At 42.8% G+C, this 18,067-nt stretch overlaps 1 protein-coding gene across 9 annotated transcripts in view; it reads right to left on the reverse strand.

Annotated features, from left to right (window-relative positions):
* Positions 1-18,067, reverse strand: part of clasp2 (cytoplasmic linker associated protein 2) — an 84,588-nt gene that overhangs the window by 49,055 nt on the left and 17,466 nt on the right. For all 9 annotated transcript variants that reach the window (XM_083646212.1, XM_083646206.1, XM_083646210.1 and 6 more), the window contains exons 6-7: positions 16,358-16,455; positions 13,002-13,072 (exon numbers count right to left, since the gene is read on the reverse strand). In XM_083646212.1, the coding sequence (XP_083502338.1) occupies positions 13,002-13,072; positions 16,358-16,455 (169 nt within the window). The remainder of the gene's footprint in view (positions 1-13,001; positions 13,073-16,357; positions 16,456-18,067) is intronic.

Consider the following 18,067-nt stretch of genomic DNA (forward strand, 5'->3'; position numbering starts at 1 on the left):
TCTGCTCAAATCAATCAGGGCTGGAGTCCAAGACAAGCAGCACACACACACACACACACACACACACACACACAGCCCTAATCCATGGCATGTGGGAATAATCTCACGTATTCCCTTCCCAGGCCAAAGAGCAGATATAATCCACGTGCAGGGGCAGATGCAGGTAGTGAGATCTAACACATGCAGTGTCATTCTCTTTGTCTCGCTCACAAACACACACAGACACACAATATGAGTTCTCTTTTGTGACCACATGGGGGCAGCACTGGCTCTTTTCTGCCAAAGCAAAATCCCAAAATACACAGAGGGAGGGAGGGAGAGAAATTGTGAGTGAGTGAGTGTGTGACTGTGTCTGCACATCAACAGTATCGGTGACATCAAAATGTCCCGTGACGAAATTGAGGCTATATCTGAGGCTGTGTGTGTGTGTGTAGAACAGTTTTAATATATAATAATATATATATCTGAGGCTGTGTGTTGTAGTAGAACAGTTTTAATATATAATAATATATCTGAGGCTGTGTGTTGTAGTAGAACAGTTTTAATATATAATAATATATATATCTGAGGCTGTGTGTCGTAGTAGAACAGTTTTAATATATAATAATATATATATCTGAGGCTGTGTGTTGTAGTAGAACAGTTTTAATATATAATAATATATCTGAGGCTGTGTGTTGTAGTAGAACAGTTTTAATATATAATAATATATATATCTGAGGCTGTGTGTCGTAGTAGAACAGTTTTAATATATAATAATATATATATCTGAGGCTGTGTGTTGTAGTAGAACAGTTTTAATATATAATAATATATATATCTGAGGCTGTGTGTGTGTGTGTAGAACAGTTTTAATATATAATAATATATATATCTGAGGCTGTGTGTGTGTGTGTGTGTGTAGAACAGTTTTAATATATAATAATATATCTGAGGCTGTGTGTTGTAGTAGAACAGTTTTAATATATAATAATATATATATCTGAGGCTGTGTGTTGTAGTAGAACAGTTTTAATATATAATAATATATATATCTGAGGCTGTGTGTTGTAGTAGAACAGTTTTAATATATAATAATATATATATCTGAGGCTGTGTGTTGTAGTAGAACAGTTTTAATATATAATAATATATATATCTGAGGCTGTGTGTTGTAGTAGAACAGTTTTAATATATAATAATATATATATCTGAGGCTGTGTGTGTGTGTGTGTAGAACAGTTTTAATATATAATAATATATATATCTGAGGCTGTGTGTGTGTGTGTAGAACAGTTTTAATATATAATAATATATCTGAGGCTGTGTGTTGTAGTAGAACAGTTTTAATATATAATAATATATATATCTGAGGCTGTGTGTTGTAGTAGAACAGTTTTAATATATAATAATATATATATCTGAGGCTGTGTGTTGTAGTAGAACAGTTTTAATATATAATAATATATATATCTGAGGCTGTGTGTTGTAGTAGAACAGTTTTAATATATAATAATATATATATCTGAGGCTGTGTGTTGTAGTAGAACAGTTTTAATATATAATAATATATATATCTGAGGCTGTGTGTGTGTGTGTAGAACAGTTTTAATATATAATAATATATCTGAGGCTGTGTGTCGTAGTAGAACAGTTTTAATATATAATAATATATATATATCTGAGGCTGTGTGTTGTAGTAGAACAGTTTTAATATATAATAATATATATATCTGAGGCTGTGTGTTGTAGTAGAACAGTTTTAATATATAATAATATATATATCTGAGGCTGTGTGTTGTAGTAGAACAGTTTTAATATATAATAATATATATATCTGAGGCTGTGTGTTGTAGTAGAACAGTTTTAATATATAATAATATATATATCTGAGGCTGTGTGTTGTAGTAGAACAGTTTTAATATATAATAATATATATATCTGAGGCTGTGTGTGTGTGTGTAGAACAGTTTTAATATATAATAATATATCTGAGGCTGTGTGTTGTAGTAGAACAGTTTTAATATATAATAATATATATATCTGAGGCTGTGTGTTGTAGTAGAACAGTTTTAATATATAATAATATATATATCTGAGGCTGTGTGTTGTAGTAGAACAGTTTTAATATATAATAATATATATATCTGAGGCTGTGTGTTGTAGTAGAACAGTTTTAATATATAATAATATATATATCTGAGGCTGTGTGTGTGTGTGTAGAACAGTTTTAATATATAATAATATATCTGAGGCTGTGTGTTGTAGTAGAACAGTTTTAATATATAATAATATATATATCTGAGGCTGTGTGTTGTAGTAGAACAGTTTTAATATATAATAATATATATATCTGAGGCTGTGTGTGTGTGTGTAGAACAGTTTTAATATATAATAATATATCTGAGGCTGTGTGTTGTAGTAGAACAGTTTTAATATATAATAATATATATATCTGAGGCTGTGTGTTGTAGTAGAACAGTTTTAATATATAATAATATATATATCTGAGGCTGTGTGTTGTAGTAGAACAGTTTTAATATATAATAATATATATATCTGAGGCTGTGTGTTGTAGTAGAACAGTTTTAATATATAATAATATATATATCTGAGGCTGTGTGTGTGTGTGTAGAACAGTTTTAATATATAATAATATATCTGAGGCTGTGTGTTGTAGTAGAACAGTTTTAATATATAATAATATATATATCTGAGGCTGTGTGTTGTAGTAGAACAGTTTTAATATATAATAATATATATATCTGAGGCTGTGTGTTGTAGTAGAACAGTTTTAATATATAATAATATATATATCTGAGGCTGTGTGTTGTAGTAGAACAGTTTTAATATATAATAATATATATATCTGAGGCTGTGTGTTGTAGTAGAACAGTTTTAATATATAATAATATATATATCTGAGGCTGTGTGTGTGTGTGTAGAACAGTTTTAATATATAATAATATATCTGAGGCTGTGTGTTGTAGTAGAACAGTTTTAATATATAATAATATATCTGAGGCTGTGTGTTGTAGTAGAACAGTTTTAATATATAATAATATATATATCTGAGGCTGTGTGTTGTAGTAGAACAGTTTTAATATATAATAATATATATATCTGAGGCTGTGTGTTGTAGTAGAACAGTTTTAATATATAATAATATATATATCTGAGGCTGTGTGTTGTAGTAGAACAGTTTTAATATATAATAATATATATATCTGAGGCTGTGTGTTGTAGTAGAACAGTTTTAATATATAATAATATATATATCTGAGGCTGTGTGTCGTAGTAGAACAGTTTTAATATATAATAATATATATATATCTGAGGCTGTGTGTTGTAGTAGAACAGTTTTAATATATAATAATATATATATCTGAGGCTGTGTGTTGTAGTAGAACAGTTTTAATATATAATAATATATATATCTGAGGCTGTGTGTCGTAGTAGAACAGTTTTAATATATAATAATATATATATCTGAGGCTGTGTGTTGTAGTAGAACAGTTTTAATATATAATAATATATATATCTGAGGCTGTGTGTTGTAGTAGAACAGTTTTAATATATAATAATATATATATCTGAGGCTGTGTGTTGTAGTAGAACAGTTTTAATATATAATAATATATATATCTGAGGCTGTGTGTTGTAGTAGAACAGTTTTGGGCTCATTAATATACTTTTAACTCACTCGGCTCCGATGGAAAGCTGCAATGTGATATAATGATGGGGCCTTCGTTGTCACTTTTCTGACTGATTAGATTTAAGAACTCTTTTTCAGGCTAAATAAATCCACTTCCTGATTGAATTGAAGGTATAAAAAAATAATGACGTCACTCTGAGGGTTCCTCCAAGTGCCTCCAATTCCATTGAGCCTTGCCTTAGTGATCAATAATGTTTGTGGATTAGCAGGCATTGGTCAAAACAAAAGTGATGAAATGTGATTATTATTATGTCATGAAAAATGTCGGGTTTGGCATTTTGACAGCTGCCAATTTGGATGAGAAGAGCCGCAGGTAAGGCTAATAATTACTACTAATTATAAAAACACGCATCACGACCATACTGTATACAGAGATACACATCAGTTGATAAGACGAATACTTGAGTAAGAATACGAATAAGCTGGATACTGCTTGAAATGGTCACTTGGTCAGTTCTCAAAGGAATAAGACACTGTGCAGAATATCCATCACATATCACTTTATAGGCAGTGATTAGAAAACAAGTGTCTGTTTTGTTACAATGAGGAGCAGATATTTTCAACCATCCAGTTGTTTTTGAGGCAGAAACAGTGGGAAAGAGGGGGAGAGAGAGACACATACAGACAGAGAGAGAGAGAGAGAGAGAGAGAAAGAGAGAGAGAGAGAGACATACAGACAGAGAGAGAGAGAGAGAGAGAGAGAGAGGGGTTCGGGCCTGGATTCTCTAATAGGAGACAGACTGTTCCACTTTCAGTGCAGCTCAAGGAAAATGAGCTCCTTAGCAGAAAATTAAAACACACACACACACACGTCACACACACACACACACACACACACACACACACACACACACACACACACACACACACACACACACACAGTTGCCCTTAGCAGCACAGAGATATTCAGTACATTGCAAACGGGCCATCAGTAGCAGCTTTCAATGCTTGCATAGTAGTGCAATACTGACAGGGACACACACACACACAGACACACACACACACACACACACACTCACTCACTCTGTAACACACACACACACTCACTCACTCTGTAACACACACACACACTCACTCACTCTGTAACACACTCGCAGACACACTCACTCTGTAACACACTCGCAGACACACTCACTCTGTAACACACTCGCAGACACACTCACTCTGTAACACACTCGCAGACACACTCACTCTGTAACACACTCGCAGACACACACACTCTGTAACACACTCGCAGACACACTCACTCTGTAACACACTCGCAGACACACACACTCTGTAACACACTCTCAGACATGCTCATTCTGCTTCACTGCATCTCCGGCTCTGCAAAGGAAAGCATGACCCTGTTTCCAGGCTGGGCCGGTTACCATGGCAACGCTTTAGTTTGAATCTTATCGTTTATCCCTCTCCCTGCCTTGGAATTGGGGCTGCCATTATACCTGTGCATACGCGTGTGTGTGTGTGTGTGTGTGTGTGTGTGTGTGTGTGTGTGCTGCTTGCATTCGCACAGCGCACTGTTTCACAAAGGCCCAAATAACATGAAACAAGAGCAGAGCAGAGCGCCAGCGGCTCTGACATGATTTACTTTGTAACACACAAACATCGGAAACACTTCTATTAGCGGCGCGGCGCACGCGCGCGCACACACACACACACACAGTCTGTTCAGTAACTTCTAGAGCTGGGTAGCATTTAAATGACGATGCCAGTACCAATGCCAGTACCCTGCCTGTACTACCAACTCCGTCACATACTCCGTGCTCCACTTCACCACCACAGACAGACTATGGGTTGTAGCTGCTGCGGTAGTGGGCCAATCATCACACGTTGCGTTAAATGGAAAAACGCTTGTGGCGATTGGCTACGAGCAAAACCATACAAATAGTCTGTTTTTGTTTCTAGATCTGTGCACAAAAAGGATCAAATGCAGGTATCGTTTGACTGGAGAAGTTTCGATACTACTGTACTTGGTAGTGTGGGTTATTTCGGTCGATACCTTAAAGTGTAACAACTTACCCCCAAAACACTTTTTTTCAGCTTTTAACCAATATATATGACTTTGGGGGTGGTGTGTGAAGAATTCTGGTCAGAATTTCCACATCTGAGACCAAACTGTTACCATTGTACCATTTGTATCATTTTCAGCAGCATAAGTTCCCTCTATGGGTTCAACCCTGCTTTTTTTTGTGCCCTCAAATGAATGGGAGATTTGGTACATCGTGACGTCACGGTGGTATTTGCGCGTGCCCCACTCATGTGAAAAATTGTTTTTTTCCCCCCATGTGATTATTACTGTAGTTCACGCGTCGCGAGCTCTTTAAAGCTGCGTTCACACCGACCTATTAAAGTTTGTCGCTGGCATCGAGTTTACATACAAAGTCAATGCAAACGAGCGATTGAGCGTATATTCGCCCGGGAGAAAAATCGCTGGGCGTCCGAGCGGCAGAGACAGAGCGACAGGGAGAAAATACGCTCGTCGCCCGAGATGAAATATCCCAACTCGAGCGAAAATACGCTGGCATCAGTCGCTCGCTGTTCAACGCTGATTGGCTGCCGTGTGAGAGCGAGTCAAGGATCACACTGGCTTGGAACAAACCGCTGGTTTATTGTGTGGCAACAAACCGCATTGACAGCTGATTGACAGGCTGACGGATGACATGAAGTGAAGTCTGTACTACCGGTATGGAGCTTGCATTAGGAGCACGCTGATAGGCTTAGCTTGTAAACAACGACGGGGGCTTGTAGTGGACAAACAGCATGACATTGCGTAACGTTATAGCCCCCACATGTCCGTCAATTCGTGTGCCTGTTGATGAGCGATTTAAACAGAGCGACAGAGCGATTCCAAAGGGTTGAATCAAGCGACAGAGCGAAAAATAAATATCTCTGTGTGAACACAGCTTAAGAGCAATGCATCCATGGGTAATCGCCTACTGTGGCTAATATTAGCCGCTAGTTAGTTATGTTACATGGCAGTAAAACGCCTCTGAATGACAAAATTTATATAACTTTTAACCATTTCGAGTAACACTGTTCCCATACGGATCACCAGCGTTAGTTTGTTGTTTATAACGTGGCTATATTCATAACGTTGGATGTGAATGAAGTGTAGGGACACACCCCTTAAGTACCTTCGCAGGGGTCACCTGACACATCATGTGATAGATAGAAGAGTTAGAAGAAATACAGTGCACTTATTCGACCACTATAGAAAATAATCAAATAGCAACTGGCAATATCAACACTTGAATGTCTCAAAGGACAAGTAATATAACGACAGTTTCAGAACAACTTGAATATCACATAAACAAAGATTATCAGGTGTAAACCGTCATAATGAAATGTAATATTAAGAAGAAAGTGTGATTTAACTATTACGAGGTGGTCTCTACTACTTGAATAAGTGCACTGTATGTCTTCTAACTCTTCTATGTATCACATGATGTGTCAGGTGACCCCTGCGAGGGTACTTAAGGGGTGTGTCCCTACACTTCATTCATGTCTGAGGAAGGGCTTTGCCCCAAACGTCACATTTTTTGTGGTCTCCGATTAAATATTTGGGAGCAGCTGCCAGTGTGCGGACTCTATTTTTTATTACTTACCGGTACTTGCACTTCGGTCCTGCACCTGGTTTTAACCCTTCACTGCTGGATGTGCGTGCCTTTTTGTACCTTTTACTATATTCATAACGTCCTCTATGATATCTATCTCTGATACACCGGAAATATTGGGAGGCGGGCCATAGCGTCTCTGTCGATAATTTGATTTGACAGTTCTGGGCGTTGGCCAATCCTGGCGTGTTCCACCCCCAAATCGATTGTGTTCTGGCGCAAAGCGAGTGGGTTTCAGGACGAAACAGTCTCGAGCCACTTACGTTATCTTTAGAGCAGCGCAGTAAATACAATATTCCTGGAATGCGAGTTTAACTAAACAGTTACATGTCCTCTGCATTCTACAACAAATAAAGACATTACAATTTGTTTTATTTTGTATCTATCTTACATACTTATTGGCCAAGTTATGATAGTTTATTCTGCCAGCGTACAGAAGGGAGTATAGGCGGCCATCTTGCCTGCAGAGTTTTCAAATCAAGTAGAATACCGTTTTGCAAGAAATCTGGGGGGGTCAGTCCCCCTTTAAAAAGGTATTGAGTAGCGATACCCAGCCCTGGTAACTTGCCTAAATATCATATTTCCTTCTATAATCACTATTTCAACTAGGTTGAAAAATGTCACTGAAAAGTTGGAATTGTTGGAGGAAAAGGACTGAATGAAAGTAAGAGTGACTCCTGACACAAAGTGAGTCTCTATGGCTGTCACTGAGATGTGTTTGCACATGCATGTCTCTGTGCACATATGCACAAACCCAAAATATCGTGATACACCATATTATCGTCGTATAATATGAATTATATATACAGTATATATATATTTTTTACAACCACCCAGGTTACAGGTTCACTGAAGTGCACCACCCCCCCCCCCCTTCAAAATAAAAGCTCCACGATGCTGCCACTAAAATAACAGCAGTTCAAAATAGTATTTGTCACATGGCACATGCCAAGGTACTACATATTCGATATTGTGAAAAATATTGTCAATGGTGGCAAATATCGCGATATTCAATGCTGACATGCAGTACAGTCAACTTGTTTACTGCACTGATAATTCTCTCTCTCTCTCTCTCTCTCTCTCTCTCTCTCTCTCTCTCTCTCTCTCTCTCTCTCTCTCTCTCTCTCTCTCTCTCTCTCTCTCTCTCTCTCTCTCTCTCTCTCTCTCTCTCTCTCTCTCTCTCTCTCTCTCAAAGTCAGAGGACTTGGGGTGAGATTCTAAACAGATTTTATTCTCAAGCCATATGTTGAAAAGCCTTTATCTGTGTGCCAGTATCCACAGACAGATGAGATTAATCACACACACACACACACTCACCATCTCCGTCATCGCCCCCAACCGCCATGGTCACAGTGCGTTATGGGTAGAAATTGCATGCGCTGTCTCTACTCCCTCTGTTCCCTGTGCTGTCTCTACTCCCGCTGTTCCCTGTGCTGTCTCTACTGCCTCTGTTCCCTGCGTTCTCTCGGGTTCTCTCCCTTGTTTTCTGTCTCTCTCTCTGCCTTGTTCTCTCTCTCTCTCTGTCTCTGTCAGGGTGAATCAGGGACAGGCCGTGACAGGCACAGCTCTGACTTGGCTACTGCGAGATCTCTGTCAGCTTCCTCCCTCGACCCCTCGCCCTCCATGCCTCCTCTCTCTCTCCCCTTCCCCTCTCCTCTCTCTCCCTGCCTCCCCCTCTCTCCCTGCCTCCCCCTTTCTCTCCCCTTCCCCTCGCCCTCCATGCCTCCCCTCTCTCTCCCCTTCCCCTCTCCTCTCTTTCCCTGCCTCCCCCCTCTCTCCCTGCCTCCCCCTTCCTCTCCCCTTCCCCTCCATGCCTCCCCTCTCTCTCCCCTTCCCCTCTCCTCTCTCTCTGCCTCCCCCTCTCTCCCCTTCCCCTCTCTGCTCCTCTCTCCCTGCCTCCCCCTTTCTCTCCCCTCTCCTCTCTCTCCCTGCCTTCCACTCTCCTCTCCTCTCTCTGCCTCCCCCTCTCTCTCCCCTTCCACTCTCCTCTCTCTGCCTCCCCCTTTCTCTCCCCTCTCCTCTCTCTCCCCTTCCCCTCTCTCTCCCCTCTACTCTCAACAGCTGCCTCAAACCCTTTAGAGCAACGCCAACAGCTAGCCTAAAAAGTGAGACAGAAGCCGTTTGTGTGCCTGACTGTATGTGTGTTTGAGCTGATGGTGTGAGTTTGTGTTTCATCCTCACAGGTTGAGTCCTGGGTATGATGATGCTTACGAGCGTTTGGAGGAAAAACATCAGAGTCACACATTCTATTCTGACGCCTCTGACCTTGGCTCGCGCCGCCGTCTTTTTGGTTGACCTCATTACCAAAAACAGAATAAAAATGCTAAGCCAAAGCCTGAGCAATATAACTGCTGCGTGAAATATGTGGATGTCAGTTTGTCCATTTTGTTGAGAACGTGAAGGAGAAAAAGTCAGGCTATTAGAGGAGTCACCAGCTAGGGAGGCTCGGCAGGGAGGGTACTGCCAGCACAGTACAGTTCAGACAGACAGCTGAACCATCTGAAGACCTCTAGTATGGTGGTCCAACATTCCAACTGCCAACTTATGTCAGGCAGTGACAGCAGCAAAACAGCAGCCAGTGGTTGCTGTCACACACACAAAAAAAGTAATCAAAACATTGTGATTTCTGGCTGCGACCAGCAGCTCTGTAAGTCACTGTCGGTTGGTTGGTTGGGTCAGCCAGTGATCGCAATCGGCCGATTTTCAGCCTAAATAGGAGATCGGAGAACTCCGATAATTGCTTTATTTGCGCCGATTGCAAAACCGATTGATGATGCAAAACACGTGAGTCATTTCTCGGTGGAGTTGTGTGCTCGATGGCATTGCGAATTCGTGCTTGTTTTATTCAATCTCAGTCAGGAGGAAGGTGATTTTGGCACCCTCCACAGCTAGGGCATCATAGCATAGCAATGTCAAAACCAGAACAGTCACAGGAGCTGGTAGGACGATGGTGCATGTGTTGCTCAAGGACACTCCAGTAGGGCAGATGCTTTATTGGGGGGCTCGAGCCTTGGTTCTTTGGCTAAAGCACAGCCACTGTAACCATGCTGCCCACAGGCATCACATCTTTTGTAAGTGCAGTGAAGTGTAAATGGGAGTGTGATGAAGGTCGGATCAGTGGCTAAAGTGGGTATTGAGGGTGCTGTGCTGGTTCTGGGACGCTGGAAATGTACTGCTGCCTCTCCTAGAAGTGCCGCGGCCCAATTCCACAGAATGTCTTCAGATGGGAGGTGCCCTCTTGATATAACCCAATGCTATATTATCCACAGAACCTTCTGCCCTGTTTTCTCTCACATCCAACTTCAACAAGGCTCTCAAACGTGTCTGACTGTTCTTTTCTTGCTATGAGGACACAAAACCTTTCCCCCGCCAGTGTAAATGCAAAATAATTAGCCAACAATCCTATAAAATATACTCACACCATCTCTAAACAATGACAACAAGCAGCACTCATGCCAGCAATCATGTAACTATAACACATACTGTAGCAGAGTAAAAGACACATAATCATTATTACAAACTCACATATCAATCTGGAGGTATGCCCTTGGGGAGATGAGAGATAAAGTAAGCCCTCCCCACCACCAGAGGGAGCATCATGGCAACGACACCCCCCCAGACACCCACATCACCCTGCTGCCACCAGAGACAGCATCATGGCAACTACAACCCCCAGACACCCAGTGAGCCTGAGCTGTCTCTCCCTCTCTCTCTCTTACCAAGTCAACATGCTGCAGCAGCCACCTGCAGACAGACCACCACTGACATTGGCAGACAGATAGTTCAGGCTGAAGGTACACGCAGCCAATGACAGTCACTGCCAGACAACAACAACAACCAACCTACACTGAGCACAAGACTAACACAAATTAAGCTTAAAGCCACATAGTCCAAAATGCATTTGATCTATCTTTTGGATGCATTTAGAATAGATTTAGTAGTTTGATTTATAGATGGAAAACAAGCATTTTTGGAACTTTCTCAGTAGATAGGCGTTCCAAAACGTAATAATGAAATCTGAAAATGAAATCTAAAAATCTTCCGGGGCCCACCCAACCCTTTAATCAGAACCATCTGATCAGCACACACGACTAAGATGATGTATTTCCCTATATATTTTTATTTCATTAACAGAGCATGTGAACTTGGGCAGACGGTAAATTAATAATCCATCCACAATCCACATACAAAAATTGAGGCAAAATACCCCAAAGCCAGATTGCCAACATTTTCTCCCCCTTATTCATCAGAAATATTTGCATGCATAAAACATTTGTTAAGACAAAATGTGATGAGCAACAACAGAAGAAATCAATCCACAAGCTATTAATGCTAGGCTGTGAAAAATGCTACCTTATCTGTAAAGGGGAGACTCGTGGGTGCCCATTGAACCTATTTTCATTCAGATAAATTGAGCTGAGAGGTCAAGGGACCCCTTTGAAATAGGCCCACTTGCAGTACCTCCACAACCCACACGTTGGGAATCACTGGGCTATCATAATAACTAATAATAACCAATAAATGCTGCTCTGTTTACAAACACAAAAAAAAGTTGTTTGTAACACTGCTGTGTACACGAATATATTACTTCGGGATTAAATACTATTCTTGAAAAGTTCAAGGAGCTCCCTTCTTATTTTTGTTTACTACTTTGCCTGCTGAGCTGCCTTGGTCCACAATTCTGTGCTCCCTCTGTTTACAAACACTAAACATGTCAACAAAACTTGAAACTGCTATTTAGCTGCCACATCCAGTCAAGTCGTCACTGTAGCTATTCACCACACCACATCAGATACCTTTGAATGAGTATTCTCCATTCGTATTGAGGCTTTTTTCCCCTTCAGATTCTGGGCTTCAGATTATTCAAATTCTTTACCAATAATAACCAATGAAACCAATTTCCCTGAAAGAAGTCATAGGACACGAGAGAGAAAAAAATTATCTTGGTTCCTCCTTTCCTCGCTTTAGTTAGATTAAGAACGCAAGTTTGCATACTTCTTTTTCACAGTCATTTAATAAATGACCAGACAAAAAAATGAATAGCGCATCCCAAAATACCACTGTGGTTGAGTCATACTGGAGGAAGGACATTCACTATGTCTATATATGGTAAATATATCATATCATATGCTCCCTTCTGTATCGTGAATGATACTTTTCAGAAAGTAATGTCCTGTTTATAATCAGTGATATTTGGAGCATGAGAATAACGGGTGCCAACAGACCCCTGGAGCATCTAAATGCTGGAGGTTTGTGTGTTGAACAGTGGAGAAGTTTGACCAAAGTGAAACATCTCTTTAACGAGTCTTGTCAACTACAACTACAACTCTAAACGCCGCGGTCAAACACGGCCAGCTGAGCCCGATGTGCTGCTGTTTGACGGCTACAAGCAGCGTTCAGCCCCGGTCTGCCTCTGACAGAGACCCACAGCAAACAACATACACACAGACAGATTAGACCATTAAGCCTATTAGGCCTTCTTACAGGAGCTCATAGCAATGCACACACACACACACACACACACACACACAAAAGAGCATGCACACACACACACACACGCGCACACAAATCAAATTCAACATCAAGATCTCCTTGACAACATGAGCGCAACTTGGTAGCTCCTAGAGACCAATACAGCTCCGTCCAGCACAGAGAGACACAAAGCAAGAAGAAAATGAGAAGGTGGAACTGACCGTGACCAGGGCTGAGAGCCATGTTGCCCGAACTCAAGGCTTCATCAAAGCGACCAAATATCGTCTGTAACCTGGAGGGAGGGAGAGAGAGAGAGAGAGAGAGAGAGAGAGAGAGAGAGAGAGAGCAAGGTTAGCAAAACACACACAACAGCACCTCGAATAAACAAGACATATAGAATTACATACAACCTGTATTAGAAAGCCATCCTCTCTCCCGCATCAATTGTTTCCATTCAAAACAGCATGACAAAGAAAATGTGCGCACATCATGGAGACACACACACACACACACACACATCCAGAGAGCTTTGACCTAGACAGACAGAGAGATGCTGCTGGGTGCTACCAGGTGAATCACATCAGCAGCAACAATCTGGAGAGCGCGTCTGTCCTTCTGTATGGGTGGGTGTGTCTGTCATGTCCGTCACACACACACACACACACACACACACACACGGTGCTGTAGCAACGACGAGACGTGAGTACTAACATCCCGCTCGGCACCATAAACAGACACAAACACACAATTACAAATGAGATATGTTCAGCCATGCGATGCAAAGAGCTCTGCACACACACACACACACACCAGAAGCTCCCGCACACTGAGCGGTGGTGGCATAGCAACACACGTCTGGTCTGACACAGACAAAAACACAGCACAGACACAATGACCAATAACATGCCCCAATGTGTCCTCGCCCGACACGTCCTAACGTAAGCCATACACCACCGTGCTGTGTGTGCGTGTGTCGGGGGGTGCCGTACACACCGTGCTGTCTGTCTGTGCGTGTGTCGGGTGCCGTTCCCGAGCAGCAGCTCCTGGGTAAGTGACGATTAGCGTTGCAACGCGCTCCTCGGCCACACGCAGCGTTTTTCACGCCGTTCCCCCGCCTCCCGTTAGCATTGTAATTTGCCCATTCTTGTTCCAAAATAGCCTAGCCTTTAGCCTCCCCGGCTCATTTGCATTAGCAGTTCCCCGGTGCGCTTATTAATAGGTCGCTGTGTTGGTGTGCAGTGTGGCGTTAGCTCCCATGCTAGCGACACACTCCAGCCCTCTGCTCCCCTCGCCTCTTTGTATCCAACATGCTGCAGTGGCTCCGAGAGGGAGGGAGGGAGGGAGGGAGGGAGGGAGAGAGAGAGAGAGAGAGAGAGAGAGAGAGAGGAGCCAAACACAGAGAGACTAAGGCAGGATACACACACACACACACACAACAAAGCACCACCTACTGTCTACTGTATACTAAGCAGACACACACACGCACACAAAACACCACAGGTACAGGAAGAGTTAAATCCCAGAAATGGGATTTGTGTGTGTGTGTGTGTGTGTGTGTGTGTGTGTGTGTGTGTGTGTGTGTGTGTGTGTGTGTGTGTGAGATGAGTGGAGCAGTTTGTGTGACAGGCAGTGAGGAGGTTCAGTTACCCTTTACATAACCTCCCTCCTTGACTGACCAATACAGACACACAGACTCTCTCTCTCTCTCTCTCTCTCTCTCTCTCTCTCTCTCTCTCTCTCTCTCTCTCTCTCTCTCTCTCTCTCTCTCTCTCTCTCTCTCTCTCTCTCTCTCTCTCTCTCTCTCTCTCTCTCCTGAGGGGGAGGGGTTGTACTGCTGAGCAAAGCTGCTCCTCCCCCTCAGTGTCTCTCTCTTCCTCTCCGTCCCTTGCAGACATTCCCTCCATCCCTTACTCCCACCTCCCACCTCCCACCTCCCTCTGAACATTTCTTCATTCCCGTCTCCACACTCCTCATCTCCTCTCATCTCATCTCATCTCATCTCATCTCATCTCATCTCACTCCCACCCAGGTTTGTGCTGCTTTCTCACAGAGGAAACTTACATCATAAACACATTGGCTTTCTGAACCTTTCATCTAAAGCTGACATACATCTCTCACTTTTCATTTTCTGTCCTGCCTCTCTCCCTCATGACTCCCCCTCCCTCCCCCCCCCCCCCTCTCTCTCTCTCTCTCCCTCATGACTCTCTCTCTCTCCCCTCTCTCTCTCTCTCTCTCTCTCTCTCTCCGTTATCTGATGCCAGCTCTACAGCGTTGATATGTGATCTGGTCAGTAAGACCCTGGCAGCAGCCCGGCATTCCACTGGGCAGCCGAACCGACAACATCAGTGTACTCTCTCAGATTCAGACAGACACACACACACAGACACACACACACACACACACACACACACACAAGCTTACACACTAGACCGTACAGGAACAGGACGCACAAATATTGATTTACTTAGCTCCTGCACCAGTCTGATTAAATCCCACAGTCATACGCAGACTGGAGACAGACAGGCTTAATATGCACAGCGCATGACACACGCATTCACAGACACAGGACTCATACTGAGCAGTCAGCACACACAACACTGGCTGCTGCTAGGTTCTCACACATGGGAGGCAGAGAGAGGGAGAGGGAGGGGGCGAGAGACAGACAGACAGACAGAGAGAGAGAGAGAGAGAGAGGCTGTGTGCTTAGAATAACCCTCAACCCCATTACATGTAACCACGGTGACCAAAGAAGGACGCAACCACTCAACGGACCAACGGAGCTGTTTAGAGACGAAAACACTTGCACACTGAAAACATACACACTTTCTCCAATTCTCCCCAACTTGGTGACTCCCCCAATAACGCCTTCAGAGCCCATCTGACACCCCCGCCCTCCTCCTCCTCCTCCTCCTCCTCCTCCCAGTCCCTCAGTCAGTATTGTGCTCAGATAAAGTGTCTCTGTGTGTGTGCAGAGCAGAGTGGTGCATGGTGTGGCCTGGGACAGACGCAGTGCCAAGGACACGGGACCCACAACACAACCCCAGCCCTGTTTGGCACAACACACACACACACACTAGGGGCGGAAGGAAATATTGATACACTTGAGTATCGCGATATTATGTTTTGCGATACTGTATCGATTCTCAAAAAAGAACAACATTTTTTATTTGTTATTATTAGTTTCCACGCAAAGATTGGTGGCAGTGGTTCATTTTGTGTTGTGTTTGTTAGACAGACAGCAGTGTTGTATCTTCAGACATTCCACTCTTCCACTCCAACGTAATCACTTTTTTTTACTCAGATTTTATACATGTGGCTGTTTATACTATTATGATTGACAGTTTTCCTAAAATTAGATTAAAAAACAATCCAAATATATATCCTTGCTTACAGTATCGCAATATATTCAATTGTAACCCCCCCCCCCCTATGCATCACCAGATTCTCTCCAATACACAGCCCTCACACACACACACACACACACACACACACACACACACACACACACACACACACACACACACACACACAATGCTATGAGAGGTGAACATGAAAAAACACAAAGACGAGGACTGACCGGGCAGCAGGCAGGCCTCTCTTCCCCAGGTCGGCTCTGACCCGCTCTCCAACGTGCCGATAAATATCCACCAGTGACGTTATGGAAGCTTCACGTACCTACACACACACACACACAAACACACACACACACACACACACACACACACACACACACACACACACACACACACACACACACAGGAGACACACAGCAAGTTAAAGCCTAGGAATACACACCCCATCCCTCCAGACACAAACACACACACAGATTTTGTGTGTGTGTGTGTGTGTGTGTGTGTGCGCGCGCGTGTGTGTGCGAGTATGGAGACATCAGTTGTGGTTGTGCTAAAAGCAGATTAGTGAGTTAGATAAGTGAGATTAGAGTTTGTTTGCCCACTGACTGGGATTATAGACACTAAATCAGGGGTGGACAAAAAAAATCCAGAGGGCCATTCTGACTTACATCAAGTAACCGAAGGGCCACACATTGGACATGATACCTGCCAAACACTGCTGATTTTCGTGGGAGTCTCTCTATTTTTAACCCTCTCTCCCGCTGTGATTGTGAATGGTAATTTCTCCTGTTAATCTCCTGATGTCATAGTGACACAAATCACTTAGTGACTAAGTGGTCACACACACAAACACCTAATAATCAAAATATAAGCCGAGGAGGGCCCAAACTCTCCTGCACGATGTGACACAGCTGATTTGCTCCTTCGGTTTGCGGGGGCCGTTGTGATTGGGTGGTGGTGGGATACTGACATGCTGTTCTAGAGATTCTCTGAGACGGGGGGTGGGTGGGCCTATCGAGGATGGTGATTGGCCAGGACAGTATGTGGGTACATAATCATTGGGTAGACGATGGGAGCAGATTTCAGCTATGGGGTGCAACTCCACAGGAGGTTAAACCAACCGCTCGCTCTCTCTGACACACAACACACACACACACACAGCTGCGAGCAGTGTGTGTGGGCTGATGGTTAGGTGTTGGTGCTCAGGTTTCAGCAGTGGAGCTGGCTGGGTGGCACATCTCCTCACTAATAACAGTAATAATGTAATAAATGGCTGCCGTGAGGATATGAGAGCACTACCAACACACTCTGGCTGCTGAGAGCTAACACACAGGCTTGGCTACAGACTTAAAGACCCCCTCCAGTGTATACTTAAAGACCCCCTCCAGTGTCTTTTCAGATATCTCATGTGTTGCTGGGTCCTGCCCTGCTCTGTTGATTAGCCACAACAATGTTCACTAGTGTATTTTGTTGACAAAATACTTATTTTGTGGTCAAAGTCCTAAAAATAAGCAGTTGGTAAAAACGGGTAATGATGACGTCAGACATTGCAATGGTCTGACGATTTATGTATGATATTCAGATAATACATTACAGTATACAGTAAATAGCTGGTGTTAGCTAGCTGTTAGCTGTGAGCTACGTTCGTTACGTGGGTGCAAAACGCCACTGAATGACCAATTTGATTATAACTGTTGACCAGTTTGAGTCACGCTCGTTCCATAAAGCCCACCGGCTTTGATATCTGTTGGCTAGTTGTTGATATTACAACAATATTATAACAATATTGTGGCTTCACTCTCTACACCGGACGATTTGCTCATGTGTGTAAACAACAAAGCCTCTTGTATGGAAGAGTAACTAATGTCCGGACCTGATTCATCGAAGTAGCTCATAGCCGAAGGTTCATGTCTGAAAGTGGGAGGAACAGTGAC

The sequence above is a fragment of the Poromitra crassiceps genome (genome assembly GCF_964638095.1).
Source record: "Poromitra crassiceps genome assembly, chromosome: 11".
NCBI classification, from domain to species: Eukaryota; Metazoa; Chordata; class Actinopteri; order Beryciformes; family Melamphaidae; genus Poromitra; species Poromitra crassiceps.